General features: G+C 41.0%; 1 protein-coding gene across 2 annotated transcripts in view; it reads left to right on the top strand.

The window, feature by feature from the left end:
* The window catches only part of Vav3 (vav guanine nucleotide exchange factor 3), a 314,833-nt gene that overhangs the window by 148,224 nt on the left and 152,564 nt on the right, over window positions 1–14,045 (top strand). For both annotated transcript variants that reach the window (XM_041655077.1, XM_041655076.1), the window contains exons 8-12: window positions 917–1,020; window positions 3,231–3,330; window positions 7,462–7,557; window positions 10,931–10,999; window positions 12,787–12,873. In XM_041655077.1, coding sequence (XP_041511011.1) covers window positions 917–1,020; window positions 3,231–3,330; window positions 7,462–7,557; window positions 10,931–10,999; window positions 12,787–12,873 — 456 coding nt within the window. The remainder of the gene's footprint in view (window positions 1–916; window positions 1,021–3,230; window positions 3,331–7,461; window positions 7,558–10,930; window positions 11,000–12,786; window positions 12,874–14,045) is intronic.

Here is a 14,045-nt window from a genome sequence, read left to right as displayed (position 1 = left end):
CTGTCCATCTCACTATTCCCTGGTATATCCCCAGGGATGTCATTTACCTTCCGCCATTGGCAGATTGGCAGTTAGATCAGCTGTTTCTGATTGTGCCAACATCTTATTTGATAGTCTCTGCTCTTATGGATTTTAATCAGCAATATGCCAGAGAAGACAAATTCATCTTCAATTCTCAGCCTGCAAAGAGTGAGCTTGCTGTTATGTTTCTGTGTGCTCCAGGGTACACAGGGAGAGATAATGGAGAATTGGTACCTTGATTCAAATGTCCTCATTCTCCCTCTACGGCATGCATTCGCTGGCTGCTGAGGACGACTTGCTTATCAGAATACAAATGAAATTATGACTTCTGAGTTGCTACAGCAAACTGTTAGCACAATTTATTTGGTTCGTGTTTGTGTCATTAGTTCTCTGGTTTCAGGCAATTTAGTCTGATTGTTGTTAGCTTAGCACTAGGGCACCACTAATTGACCAAACAGATTTGCATCTCTGTGTCCCAGGGACAGGAATCATTACTTTAGTCTGTCAATAAAACAGTAAGCACTTGATTAGTTTTATTTAAAAATTTGTAGTGATTATAAAATTAAAAAGCCATGCCTATTTTTTATGCAAAGGATAAATTACCCTCTAATAGCAAGTGGGATAGTTTCTGTTTTCACTGAACTCTGATATTTTCAGGTCCTCTCTGGAATTGCTGTCTTTCATGCCCATATCTCTCTCCCTCTTCTCCTGCTTCCTCCTCTCCGTTTCTCTCCCTTTCCTCCACCCCCTCCACCTGTCTGCTCTCTGAACTGCAAGTCTGGCCACAGTGGTAGCCGGGTAGCTCTGGATGTGGGGTATGGTTTTTTCTACATTTGGTTGGTTGGTTTTTGCTTCTGATTTCTTCTTTTCTTTTGCAATTTTTTTTTTCCCCAAGGACCTCGTGAAAGTTCATCGGAGCTTAGTGCAAGAGATTCACGATTCCATTGTAAATAAAGATGACCAGAACTTATATCAAGTTTTTATTAACTACAAGGAAAGGTAGGTTTTATATTTAAACATGTGTAGGTATTGGTTCAAAATTAGAAGGAATGTTAGTATTTAAAATGGAAAATATGCATTTCTTTTTTTATTAAAATAGTTCCAGATAGAAAGTAGAACATAGCATAGCTCATCTTAGGGAAGTAGTTTGAGGTTTTTATGTTAATAATTAACAATGACAACAGCAACAATAATAATAAGCTGGAGAGATGGGGAGATGCTTAGCAGTTCAGAGTGCTGGTTGCTCCTGTGGAATTTCAGCCCCAACACCCACATGTCAGTTTATAACTCTCTTTAACTCCAGTTCTAGAGGATCTAATGTCCTCTTTACTTCTAGGCACCAAATATCTATGCGCATATATACATGCAGATAAACACTTATACACATAAAATAAAAGTTGTAAAAGCATGCCTAGTATAGTGTTTAGACTTACTTATTTATTTATTTTGGTTTTTTGATTCAGGGTTTCTCTGTATAACAGCCCTCACTGTCCAGGAACTAGCTCTTGTACACCAGACTGGCGTCAAACTCAGAGACTCGCTTGCCTCTGCCTCCTGGTTGCTGGGATTAAAGGCGTGTGCCACCACTGCCCGGCCATATTTAGACCTTTACATGGCAGAGCGACAGACTGAAGTCCTTCTTCAGGGCTCATCACTCCTGAATGATGTAGTCTTTACTAACTCACACTGATGCTCCGTCTCCCTTTCCTCTGTGAAGGAATCAGAGAGGAAGAGCTGATACTCCAATATCTGACAACTTTTGATTTCAGAGCATTAGATTTATAGTCAAAGGGAACAACTTCTTGGTCTGGGGAGATAGCTTGGTAAAATGTTTACCATGTGACTGTGCTAAGTCCTCAGAATCCTTATAAAATTTGTATACTCAGCACTGGGCATGGGGTGGGGAGCAGACACAGGTGGATCCTTGAGGTCCACTCGCCAGCCAACTCAGACCAGTATGAGACACATGCACAAACACATGCAAATGCACACATGGATGCATAAACACACACAGAGACGCACAAACACACACACACACACGTAGTCATATAGTCAGAAACACACAGAAAGACACAATACACATACAAATACATACATACACACAAACACACATAGTGATATAGTCACAAATACACAGACACACATACACACAAATGCACATGCACACATACAAAGACATACATACATACAAACACATATACATACAAAACATACATAGGTACACACATTCAGAAAGGGGGGGCAGACAGACACTGGCAGAGAAATCAATCAGTTTTTCCCTTAACATAGAATATCTTTTTTTTTTTTTTTAAATTTTTGGCTTAAGATGTACTGCTCTCTCACTTTAAATCAAGCAACATAATTCCTAATACTAAGAAGTGGCTAATGAATTGCTTTGTGTCAACTTTTAGGTAAATATTAACAGCTTATTAATACTTTTAGTTAGTGGAGAGATAAGAACACCAACAAAGCTAATAGCCTCTTTGCAAAATGTCGATATTGTAGCGCTGTCTTTGGTAAGCATGCTCAGTCTCCATGCAGTGTGAGCTATTTTTCATCCGTGGTGCCTCTCTTCCCACTTCTCAGATGATGTATGTTTCTTAATTATATGCAGTAAGGAGTAAGAAGCTTATTAATGAGTGAAGTCCTGGTGATTGTAATAAAATTGTGGTAGAAAATATAACTGTCTTGAGGATGAATAAACAGTAAAAAGTTTATTTCCAATAAAATCTTAAAGAATTTTTTAATTTAAAAAGTTGATATATATATTCAAATAACATTAGCAGTCATTAAGCCCTAATGTAAAATCTGTCTTCCATTAAACGTACATGGAATCAATCTTATTCTAATTTGGAACCAAAAAATGCCTTTTTGCTGCTGTCAATATGAGTGGCCCTCACTCCGCATGTAGTCTGTGTTAGAAACAGTCTCGAACCTGGAGAGAATGTTCAGGGTGGAGAACACTTGAGAACTTTGCAGAGGACCTAGGTTCAGTTCCAGCACCCCACATCACAGCTGCCAGTAACTTCAGTTCCTGGGATCCCAGCACCCTCTTATGGCCTCTTTGAACCTGCATATTGTGGTCCACGTACAAGCAGACATGCACATGTGTGTAGTAGCAGCCCTGACTAGAGCGTTAGAGACTGAAATTCCCTCGTTCCGCCTCTGCTGTTTCTTTCAGTCTCACGGGTTTCCCCCTCCCCTTTCAGATTGGTTATTTATGGACAGTACTGCAGCGGGGTGGAGACAGCCATCTCTAACTTAGACTTCATCTCTAAAACGAAAGAAGACGTCAAACTGAAATTGGAGGTGCCTTTTTTTTTTATTATTTGTTTATTGCTCCAAGATGAAATGAAGTAGTGTATTCCTCTATTTGATGAAAGCAATGGAACACTTTTCCTCATGTGTGATAAATACAACTTCACTCCAGTTTTATAAACTATTTCGAAAGATAGCCATGGGAAAAAACAAAAACAAAACAAACAAACAAACAAACAAACCGTGCTGATAATTGTAGCAGGAGCAGAACCTAACTTTGTGTCTGTGGGTTTTATACACGTTTTCTTCTTAGGTCCTCTTTACTGTGATGTGGATGCTGGTAGCTCTCTCATTCCACAGCTGGAAAGACTGTCTCTCTGTCTCTCTCTCTCTCTGTCTCTCTATCTCTCTCTCTCTCTCTCTCTCTCTCTGTGTGTGTGTGTGTGGTGTGTCTGTGTTTACAAATGTTTTGGACAAAATAAGACATCTGCACATGTACACAATGCATAGGTATTGCCCATAAGACAGACGCGTCGGCAGACAGATACAAGCATCAAACACCAAAGTGCTATGTGAGTATTAGAAAGCCTTGAGTAAGTTGGAGATCTCTTCAATACACTAGATGCCCGAGACTGGGGACTTATGCTATGTCATGACTTTGGAGGAGAGAATGGGGATAAACATCTAAAATCCCAGCACTTAAGGGGGTGAGGCAGGAGGGATTGCAAGTTTGAGGCCAGCCTGGGCCACACAGACACCCAGAGATTAAAACATGGACACACAGACACACACACCCTATCTGTCTGTAGATATATCTATGTGTGTGTGTATGTGTGTGTATATCTTTAGAGCTTGTCTCAACCCATTCTTTTCTCCAAAGCCTTGATTTATGTGTATTCATTATATTGGATAAGAGTTTATACATTTAAAGAACGTCTAAAAATGATTGTTATTTGAATTAGCACATTTAGGGATATTTTTGTGTTGTTGCCTCTTTAATATCTGCTTTCTCTTTTTCTTTGTTTAGTTCATCCATAAAGTCAGGTAATAGAAAAGAGGGGAAAGTCTTTCAGATCTTAGCCCTTCCTTGTTTTTAGCACAATGGGTGTGATTTCATTGCTTCCATCGTCCAGAGTTGAACATTATTGCTTAGGAGGTTTGCACAATAGCAGAGCACAGAGTATTTTATAGTGTCCCTTGACGATAGTGACCTTATATCTAGAGACAGTTTAGTCACCACTAAATGACATCTTTAAAGTATCATTAGTACTAAGGGTTAATGCTTCTCCCAGAGAATGGATGCTCGTAAGTGTAGAGGTCTAAGCTACCTTGACTCAAATTAGATAAGGCGATAAAATAAAGCTTTACAGCTCACGTTATTAGTTCAGAGCGGAGCAGTCGTTAGAGCAGCTTTTCTTTTTTCTTTTTTTCTTAGAAGGTGTAAACTGTGGTTCTGGCTAGGAGTCAGCATGCCGTCTCTCAGGCCTCTCTGGTTCTCAGCCCTGTTGAGTGACTGCTCTTCTATCAGAATCAGTGTCAAAGCTCTGCCTAGGACATGCACACCAGGACTGTACGTCTCGTACAGTTCCTGCCAGCCTCTGGAGAGGAGAGGCCTCAGGCTGAGTTCAAAAGGCTGCCAGGGAGAAACTGCAGTTCAGCATGCAGCCTCTCACTCAGCTCAGATGTCCTCTTCCAAACAGGGCCTGACTTGGGAGAGTTTAATGAGGAAGTGTAACATGGGCAGCCCACGGTTGTTATGAAAGCTGTCTTACTCTCGATGCCCGTCATTTCCATCTTCTTTCTTTGGTGGTTAGGTTTTTTTTTTTGGGGGGGGGAGGGTTGTTATTATTTTTATTATGTATGAATATGTGTGTCTTTCTTACTTAGGAAACAAGTTAACATAGGGCATAGGGTAAGAGACTCTGCTTTTTTGTGGGAGTCTGAGCTTAAACTCAATGATAGTTCTTTTGGTTAATACTGAGTTTAGGTCAAGTGGTGATGGATTACTTTAGAAGAATTATTGATCTCCCTTATTTACTTTCAATGATAAGAATTTATACCCTGATCTCCATCTGCAAGGCAGCTGATGCCAATATTTTTCCCCCTGAACTTGGAACTTAAACAAACTGATGTCCCTCCCAATAATTTTAAACGAATTTCTGTGATTTTATTTGTACAAATTTCTGTTCCTTGCACTAAGTTGGGATGGCCTAGAGTTAAAAACTGTGCCATCCCAAAGAGTTTAAAATACAGAATCACTGGCAATAATGAGTAATGCCTTTGAATGTGCTAGAAAATCTAAGAATGGGTAAAGAAATAAATTGATGACCCACATGTTGTCTTAAGTAACTCTATACACTGAAGAGTCCATGGTCTGTCACTTGTAATTGCAGGAGAATGTTGAATTCATGTCATTTCTCTCTAGCAGTTGTTTGACATTTTGTCATCTTTTGGAATAACAATGTATATATGTTTTAGTCAAGATTCTCTAGAGGAACAAAATTGGCAGAGTGAATCTATACCACACTCCTGGTATCAAATTTTTTATTAGTCGGGTTCTCTAGAACCTACCTAGAAACCTATATAGAAAGGGGATTTATTAGAGTGGCTTGCAGATGCTGGCTCTGCTAGTCCATCAGTGGTTGCTAGTGGGAAATCCAAGAATCTAGTTGTCCAATCCATAAGGCTGGATGTCTCAGCTGGTCTTCAGTAAGTGCTCAAATCCGGATGAAGTAGGGTCTGATGCCAGTGAGAACCTGGGTAGTGAGGGAGGCAAGCAAGCAAAGAGCAAAAGGTTTCTTCTTCCATGTCCTTTATATAGTTTCCAACAGAAGCTGTGGTCTAGATAAAAGGGGGATCTTCCCACACTTCAAATTACTTAATCAAGAAGAATCCCTCACAGGTACACCTAGCTGCTTGGGATTTAGTTAATTTCAGATATAGTCAAGTTAACAACCAAGAATAGTCATCTATCTATCTATCTATCTATCTTCTATCTATCTATCTTCTATCTATCTATCTATCTATCTATCTATGTATCTAATATGTTAGTATATATTATACATGATGATGACAATTCAATATAAGATACACATAAATAATATATTATATAATATATATTTGGTATATTATATATATATATGAAATACTTTCATATATACATGAAAGGGTCCAGGGAGGACAGTAACCTGCCCAAGTCACACAGCCAGGGTTTCATATGTTAATATTTAAAATTCAAATTATCTATTCCCAGGTCATAGCTACCATCAAGAGTGAAGAAGTCAATATAATTTTAAAGTAAACTGTTTGTTTTGTGACTATGTTTACTGTGCAGCCTCAAACTTATGTCACTCCTCCTGTCTCAGGCTCCTGAGGGCTAGAATTAAACACATGTACCACCATGCCCTGTTTAAAGTATTTTAAAAAGAGGATCAAATATGCAAAATCTGAGGCTTTAAAAACATTATCTGTGGTAGCAGGTTTCTATTTCAACATATTCAGCCAAATATTCCTTTTCATTGAGCTCAATAAATATTTATTAAGCAAACAGAGGGTTTTTAAAAAGAGGTTTAAGGTCCATGTCTTTAGTATAAGAGGTTATACTGGGGCAGATACTCTTTACAGTATTTCTTTACTTCTTTAAGAACCACAAGGTATGTATGTACACAGACCAAATGAGGGAAGAAGGCAGGGAGGGAGGAAGAGATGAAGGAAATGGTTTTGATTAAGATTCATCTTAAAGCCTAGCAGAGTGCTTTGGACAAGAGATGGTGGTTTCTTTGGAGAGACTGGAAAGAGTGATTGGATAGACTTGATGAAGCTGAAGCGTGAAGGTGGACGAGCTCACAGGACTTGAATGAGTGGGGGATTGCTGCTATCTGGTTCATAAGCCTGAGGGCTATGTGGGAGTCAACTCTACAGGAAAACTGTGCAGGGTTAGGATTGTGTGCTCTAAAACAATCTTCACTGATGAAACCGTTCATTTGATTCACATGACCATTTGAAATACTGTAAGACTTGCTTTATAAAACACTGAAGGTACTTTATTGTTTGAACAGAAATATTGGGAAGGAAAAGAGGGAAGATATTTTAGAAGGATTCTACTTGTGGGCTTTGCATCTTGTAGTGTTTTATGACTCCCTTTGAGAAAACTAACAAAAACTTTGAAATCTATCACATTAGGAATGTTCAAAAAGAGCAAACAACGGGAAGTTCACTCTTCGCGATTTGCTGGTCGTCCCCATGCAGCGTGTGCTGAAGTACCACCTCCTCCTTCAGGTCTGTACTTTCACAACGCTCCGCTGCCTCTGTTCCTCCCACAGGGCTCCATGTTCCTCAGCATCATGCTACATAGGGCGCCATGTTCCTCAGCATCATGCTACATAGGGCGCCATGTTCCTCAGCATCATGCTGCACAGGGTGCCATGTTCCTCAGCATCATGCTGCACAGGGCGCCATGTTCCTCAGCATCATGCTACACAGGACGCCATGTTCCTCAGCATCATACTGCACAGGGCTCCATGTTCCTCAGCATCATGCTGCACAGGGCTCCATGTTCCTCAGCATCATGCTGCACAGGGCGCCATGTTCCTCAGCATCATGCTGCACAGGGCTCCATGTTCCTCAGCATCATGCTGCACAGGGCGCCATGTTCCTCAGCATCATGCTGCACAGGGCGCCATGTTCCTCAGCATCATGCTGCACAGGACGCCATGTTCCTCAGCATCATGCTGCACAGGGCTCCATGTTCCTCAGCATCATGCTGCACAGGGCTCCATGTTCCTCAGCATCATGCTGCACAGGGCGCCATGTTCCTCAGCATCATGCTGCACAGGGCTCCATATTTTTAGTGTTAACTGTGAAATGGCCAGGACAGTTAGGCATTTTATTTTCCTTTTAGAAAAAAAAAATCTGTGCTTACTAAAAAGACACGTGTTGTGTTCTTCAAACAGGATAGAGAAAGAAAAAACAAGAACAAATACAAATGTGCCTTACATGGCATAGTTTGGAATTAGCAATAATCATTTGCCAGCGAGTGTACCTAAATTTGGTCCGGTTAACTGCATTAGCTTCTCCATCTTATGACAACAATTCATAGACGATTGTGTTACGCGCTGCATGGCCTTTTCACTGCACTAAACATAATAAGGCTACACCCTACTGTGAGGTGATTCTTTCTAAAGCCCACAAAGTTTACGGTTTCCACGGTTAAGTCCACTAATGAGGGTGGAGAGTCTTATAAATTTAATTTGATAGCTATACCAGGAGGCTCATTAGTTCTGCTCCAAAGAAATGTCTTACTGTATTAGTGTGCCAGCCCCGCTGATGCTCCTGGAACGCATTATATTTATAAAAAAAAATCTACTACCAGTACGTGAAATAGAATTTTGAGTCTTCTGTACTTTGTACATCTTGTATATTAAATTTCTTGAACTGTAGCCATGCAATTATTAGTCATTTCTATTTTGGTTCTACTGAGAAATCAGAAAAATTCAAACCCTGATTATATCTTTAAAAAATGCATTAAAACATTTATGAGACCTAAACTCAAAGTAACTTAATCAAATTGAATTTTATGAAAAAATAATGACGACTCAAGCAGTTAACTTTCAAGACATCATGGAGCTAAAAATCTCCAAAATGAGATAATGGTTTATTTTGTTGCTTTGATGTAGTGAAGGGCTGATTGAAGAATTTATAAGATTTCAGAACGAGAGAAAGACTCTGGGTCCTTGTAAGAATTTGTCCCGACTCATAAAACTAAGAAATACAATTATACGTTTTTGAAACTCCTCACTTGGCCCTCCTTTTTTTTTCTCTCATGCTGTTTTGCATTTTAGAGTTTAAAAGGATGTGTAATTACATAATGACATTTAAAAGGCTTATTTCGGGTACTACATGTAGATAAAAATTTTAGAGGTTTTTTTTTTAAATCTCAAAGTATTTTTGGAGCATTTGTCTGGTGTCTAGAATGTGTTTTTAAAAAAATGTGGTTATTAGTTTGTGGTTTTTCTCCTTTCTACTGCACATTCATGATTTCACAAGGAAATCAGTTTCAGCTGCTGGCTGATTTGATAACAATGATATATGAAATTTAAAATATTTTTTAGGGGGAGTTTTGGAAACTTTAAGAGTGTTTTACTATTTTATTTAACAAAGGGAGAATAAAAATAGGATTTGGGCAGCTTTTTATATTTGGCAGTTCTCTCTTTCTGGAGTTCCTGTTTGTAACAGGAAACAGTACCAGTGCTTAGACCTTTAGAGAATTACGAGTAGTGTGTGCGCAGGCCAAACAGTGTTAGGAATGCATTGTGCAACAGGCCCCCACACCCCTCTGCACTAGGACAGGCACAGTGCAAACTCCGAAGTGTAACAATGTGTTGGGTGCACAGAAGAGACACAAAGGCATTGATTACACCTCAGCTTACTGGGGACCCCGGGAGAGGCTTCATCTTCCGTCTTCCTAGAGGGATGATTTGTGAGTTGAGCTTGGAAGGGCTAGTGTGAGTTTGGCAGGCAGACGATGGGAGGAACATTCTAAGTAAAGAAAACACCATGCCCTATGTGTTAATAAGAATGTCTTTTGAGAACTATTGATTCCTTAGTGAGGATAGAAAGTAGGCTGTCTGGGTGGAAGTTGAGAGAAACGGATGAGGAGAAGTTTGCAGAACCCAGATCAAGTGTGTGATGACTAGGAGGTGCTGGGTAACAATAGAAGAGTTTGGGGACTCACAGAACTCTAACTAGGGTGGAGACAAGATAGGACTTAGAGTGTAGAAACCTGCTTGGTGTCAGAGGCTTGAGTAGATTATTGAAAGGAGAGAAGCCGGCTCCAAAATCTAGTTTGAAGCACTTGAGAATAACCTATTCAAAAAATATGACAGCCAGGCAAGTGCTTTCTAGGGCAGGACCAAAGTTAACATCAGTGAGATCAATGAGACGTAGGGATGGAAAGGGGATGGCAGAGCCTGGGATACCCTTCAGATCTTGGCTTTGGCTGCTACACCCATGGAAATGCTGCTGTTTAATCAAGCACCCTCAGTAGCCCGCTCATCCTGGGTAAGGGTGGAGCATGCTTGGAACTTATTGGATGGAGAGGTCTGTGGAACAATTGTTTAGTTGGACATATGAGTCTGATATCAGGTGTGATTTCTGGGTTTGGCAGGCATACTGCAGAGGAATGGCCTCATTGGGTAAGAGTTGATATGACAATGGCTGCGATCACATTTGGAGAATATGTAAGATAAGAATAAGAGAGTGAACATGTAGGTGACAGCAGCTCTCTAAGGAGAAAGGAAACCTTGCACGACTGAAGAGTTGGTAGAAATATAGGCTATATCAGCAGGACAGTAACAGTACTGCACACAAGGCATCCTCTTGTCCCCAAATGGAGATGGACGTGGCGTTAGAATCCATTCTCTAGGGAAGCAGTGTGTGAGACAGAATAGAAAGTATCTCTCCTGTCCATCCAGAGGTCAGGACGTTCTGGAAAACAGATGAATGCAAGGGCGAGGGTGGAGTATAGCTGACACGAGTCAGTCAACATTATCACAGTGTGGAGAGGCTGATGGTGTCTTTCAAACCTTTGCTTCTTCCTTCAGTATGAGTTTTGAATTTAAGGAAAGCCTTGCTAACCTGTGTCTTCAAACAGGAGCTGGTCAAACACACCCATGATCCTACGGAGAAGGCGAACCTGAAATTGGCTCTGGATGCAATGAAGGTAAGTCAGCTGCTGCTGAAACGTGCCCTAGTCTTTGTCTGCCTTCCAAGAAGCCATGGGATTCGCACTGCTAGTGTGTGTATATGTACTCGTTAACCCTGTCAACATTCATGCTTGTTATTGGTGAGGAGAGTAAGGTAACGTGCTGAAATAGATGTTTGTCATGTCATTTGTGGTGGGTTTGTTTGTTTATTTGTTTTCTGAGACTGAGAATTCCTGATACTTGCTATGTAAACCAGACAGATCACATATTTGCGGCACGCTTCCCAGCATCAGCCTCTGAAATGGAATTCTTATATAGATTTGAAGGCTAGACAAAAAAAAAAATAAGTAATACCATAAAACCAAGAGGTATGATCAAACTACTTTTGTGCAGTTGGCCAGCTTTTATAGCCTCCGGGAATGACTCAGATAGTGGTTTTGTTCCACGTTCTTTTCACAGTTACTTTTTTAACTGCTGCCTTGAATGAGCACAGAGCCATAGGTGGCGTCAGAAGCACCGGTGTGGTTTTCTCTCAGACCCGTCCTCTGCCCGGTTGCCCATGATGGATCCTGTGCAAGTTGACTTCACTTTGAGTTTTTGTTGTCAGCTAAACCTGAAAGTCAAGAAGACACAGAGAGGGATAAAAGCAGGAGGTGTGAACTTCTTGGGGGAATGTCTGAAAGCCCAAATTTCACATTATACTTAGTCAACTTGACTCTGAGCTGTGACTGAAACAGAATCAAGCACTTGTTTTGTGAGGAGTGTAGTGACAGTGTGTTATCTAAGTGCTTAACGGTGCCCCGGACCGATCTCAGCACTGCCTGTGCTGGTTGGATGAGCTTAGCATGGGTGTCATGACCTTCACTTGGTCATTTATGGAGGCCAGAAAAGTACCAAATGTTGTTTGTGTCCTTAAAGAAGTCATGCATGGATGGGTCCTACCAGAAGCCAAACTTCCACTGAGAACATTGTTTATTTGCAGAGTTGTGTTCCTATTGGATGCTTTAAAGAAGGTAAAGAAAGAAAAAAAAGGAAGAAAAAGCTTAGAAAACAGGGAAATAAGGATCACACAAAATAAAAATAGCCAGTTACAGTATGGGAGGATGAGCTAATGCTTTAGCAAATAAAACAACAACAACAACAACAACAAAACAAAACATTTTTAAAATAGGTGAGGCAGGTGGAGAGCATGACCGAAGGCTTCCCTTCAGTTTATTCTGGTTTGTGCAGCTCCGTTCTTCACCTCTCCTCTGTTCCTCCTTTATTGACTCTGAAATTAAACTAGCCTTCATGACTGAGCCTTCTCCGGAGCTAACAAGACATTAATGGGTTTCAAAAGAGCCCCTTGCTAGGGCAACATGTAACTTTGTTACTTTTTCCTCACTGCTAATCCTTCAGCATTGCCCTTCATCGAACCCGGGGACAGATGCACCATTGTCAAGGTCGGCCATTAATGCTCCTGAAATTTAAATTCTCCTGACCTACTTTCCTCCCTGGCTTTGCATTGCAGCAGGTTTTGTTTTTTTTTTTTTTTCCTTTTAAGACAGCAGTATCCTTACTCTCCTCATGGGTGTGGTAAACCACAGCTCTATGATTCTTCAGCCATCCCAGCTGCACACCCCATATTTTAAAATTGTCTTTGAGATGCAGCTTTGATTGACTGAGTGCTCATTTTATTGTCATTGAGAAGTTACGGTGGTGACGTCCATCACTGATGGAATTAATGATGTGTTTTCCTTTCAAAGCGGCATGTATCTCTCATCTTCCAGTGTCTTCTTTCTGCACCCTTCTCTCCATTCTTTAGGACTTGGCACAATATGTGAACGAAGTGAAAAGAGATAATGAGACCCTTCGTGAGATCAAGCAGTTTCAGCTGTCTATAGAAAATCTGGTATGTGATTATCCTCCCATCTTGCCTCCCCTCATCCCCAAATCCTGGGACACTCAGAAAGCTGTCCTTGAGGAAAAGATGGTTTACCTTTACTTTCGGGTATCAGGCATTGGTTTTTCCCCTTGTATTTCTGTTTGGCCTTCACACTTGTGTGATGTCACCCGTGACCTCAACGTTGTTAAGGTAGTTCTGTTGCTTGCCTCCCTCCCTCAGTCTTCCCCTGCCCCTTCTTCCAGGAGTCCCAGAGGACAATAAAGAGAGTCTGAGTTTAGGTGACCCAGATAGAAAAAGTTCTTTTGAGTTGCTTGTCATTTTAACTAGGGCCAAAGAGTGAGAAGCCAGACTTAGATATATTAGGTCAGTGGTCCAGAGGGATGCCTTAAAGTCCAGAGATGGGTAAGAAGTACTTTGTGTGTTCAGGAAGCTGAAAGGCAAGCGTGATTAGAAGGGAGAATGGAAGGTGATGAGCTCTGAGGTCACAGGGCACGGGGAATGCATTGCATAACCCTGTGGACCAAGAACAGCTTAGGGCTTCATTGTGACTGCCGTGGAGATTGAGGGCAATTTCTGTCTGTCCTGGAGTGTGGTGTCCCAGACTTGTTTATAGTTCAGGAAGTCCCTTTATGAAGGCAGCTAGGTTGCTATTGAAATGGTTTCCAGAGAGCAAGGAGGACTGCACTCACCTGTGGGAAGTGCCTAGCAGGACGGCTTTGAGGTATTTTTGGCAAGGTGATGTCACTGTGCATTCTGAATCCCCCTGCACATTCTTTTCTTTTCCCATACACAGCCACTTCTCCATATCATGGTGCCCTCACCTGCTTCCTCGACAAGCCCGGAAGCCCCAAGCAATCTCTGTACATAGTTATGTTTTAAACAGCTGCTTTCGAATTCACCTTCTTTCCCAGACTCACTAAGACTTTCCTGTTGCTGTCAGCTGTCACCCCTTTAAAGTATGCTATGATCTGAACGTAAACTATCTTCTGAACTCGTTTAGTGAGTAACTGCCCACATGATTAACATCCTGGAAATTATGCTGTGCTGATTGCAAGTCTCCCGTTTTCTATTGCTTCTTGTGGTTCTACCTTTGAACATATTCCATTCAGAGCCCAGAGTATTTTCCCCATCATGGTCTATCATGTCCCTTCAAGGTCCTAGCTAAAGGGAATCCCATT

The sequence above is a fragment of the Microtus oregoni genome, unplaced genomic scaffold (genome assembly GCF_018167655.1).
Source record: "Microtus oregoni isolate MIOR12 unplaced genomic scaffold, Mior012 000000F_ref0000247, whole genome shotgun sequence".
Lineage (NCBI taxonomy): Eukaryota > Metazoa > Chordata > Mammalia > Rodentia > Cricetidae > Microtus > Microtus oregoni.
The sequence above is the reverse complement of the archived record's forward strand: the minus strand, read 5'-3'. Positions and strand labels throughout refer to the sequence as shown.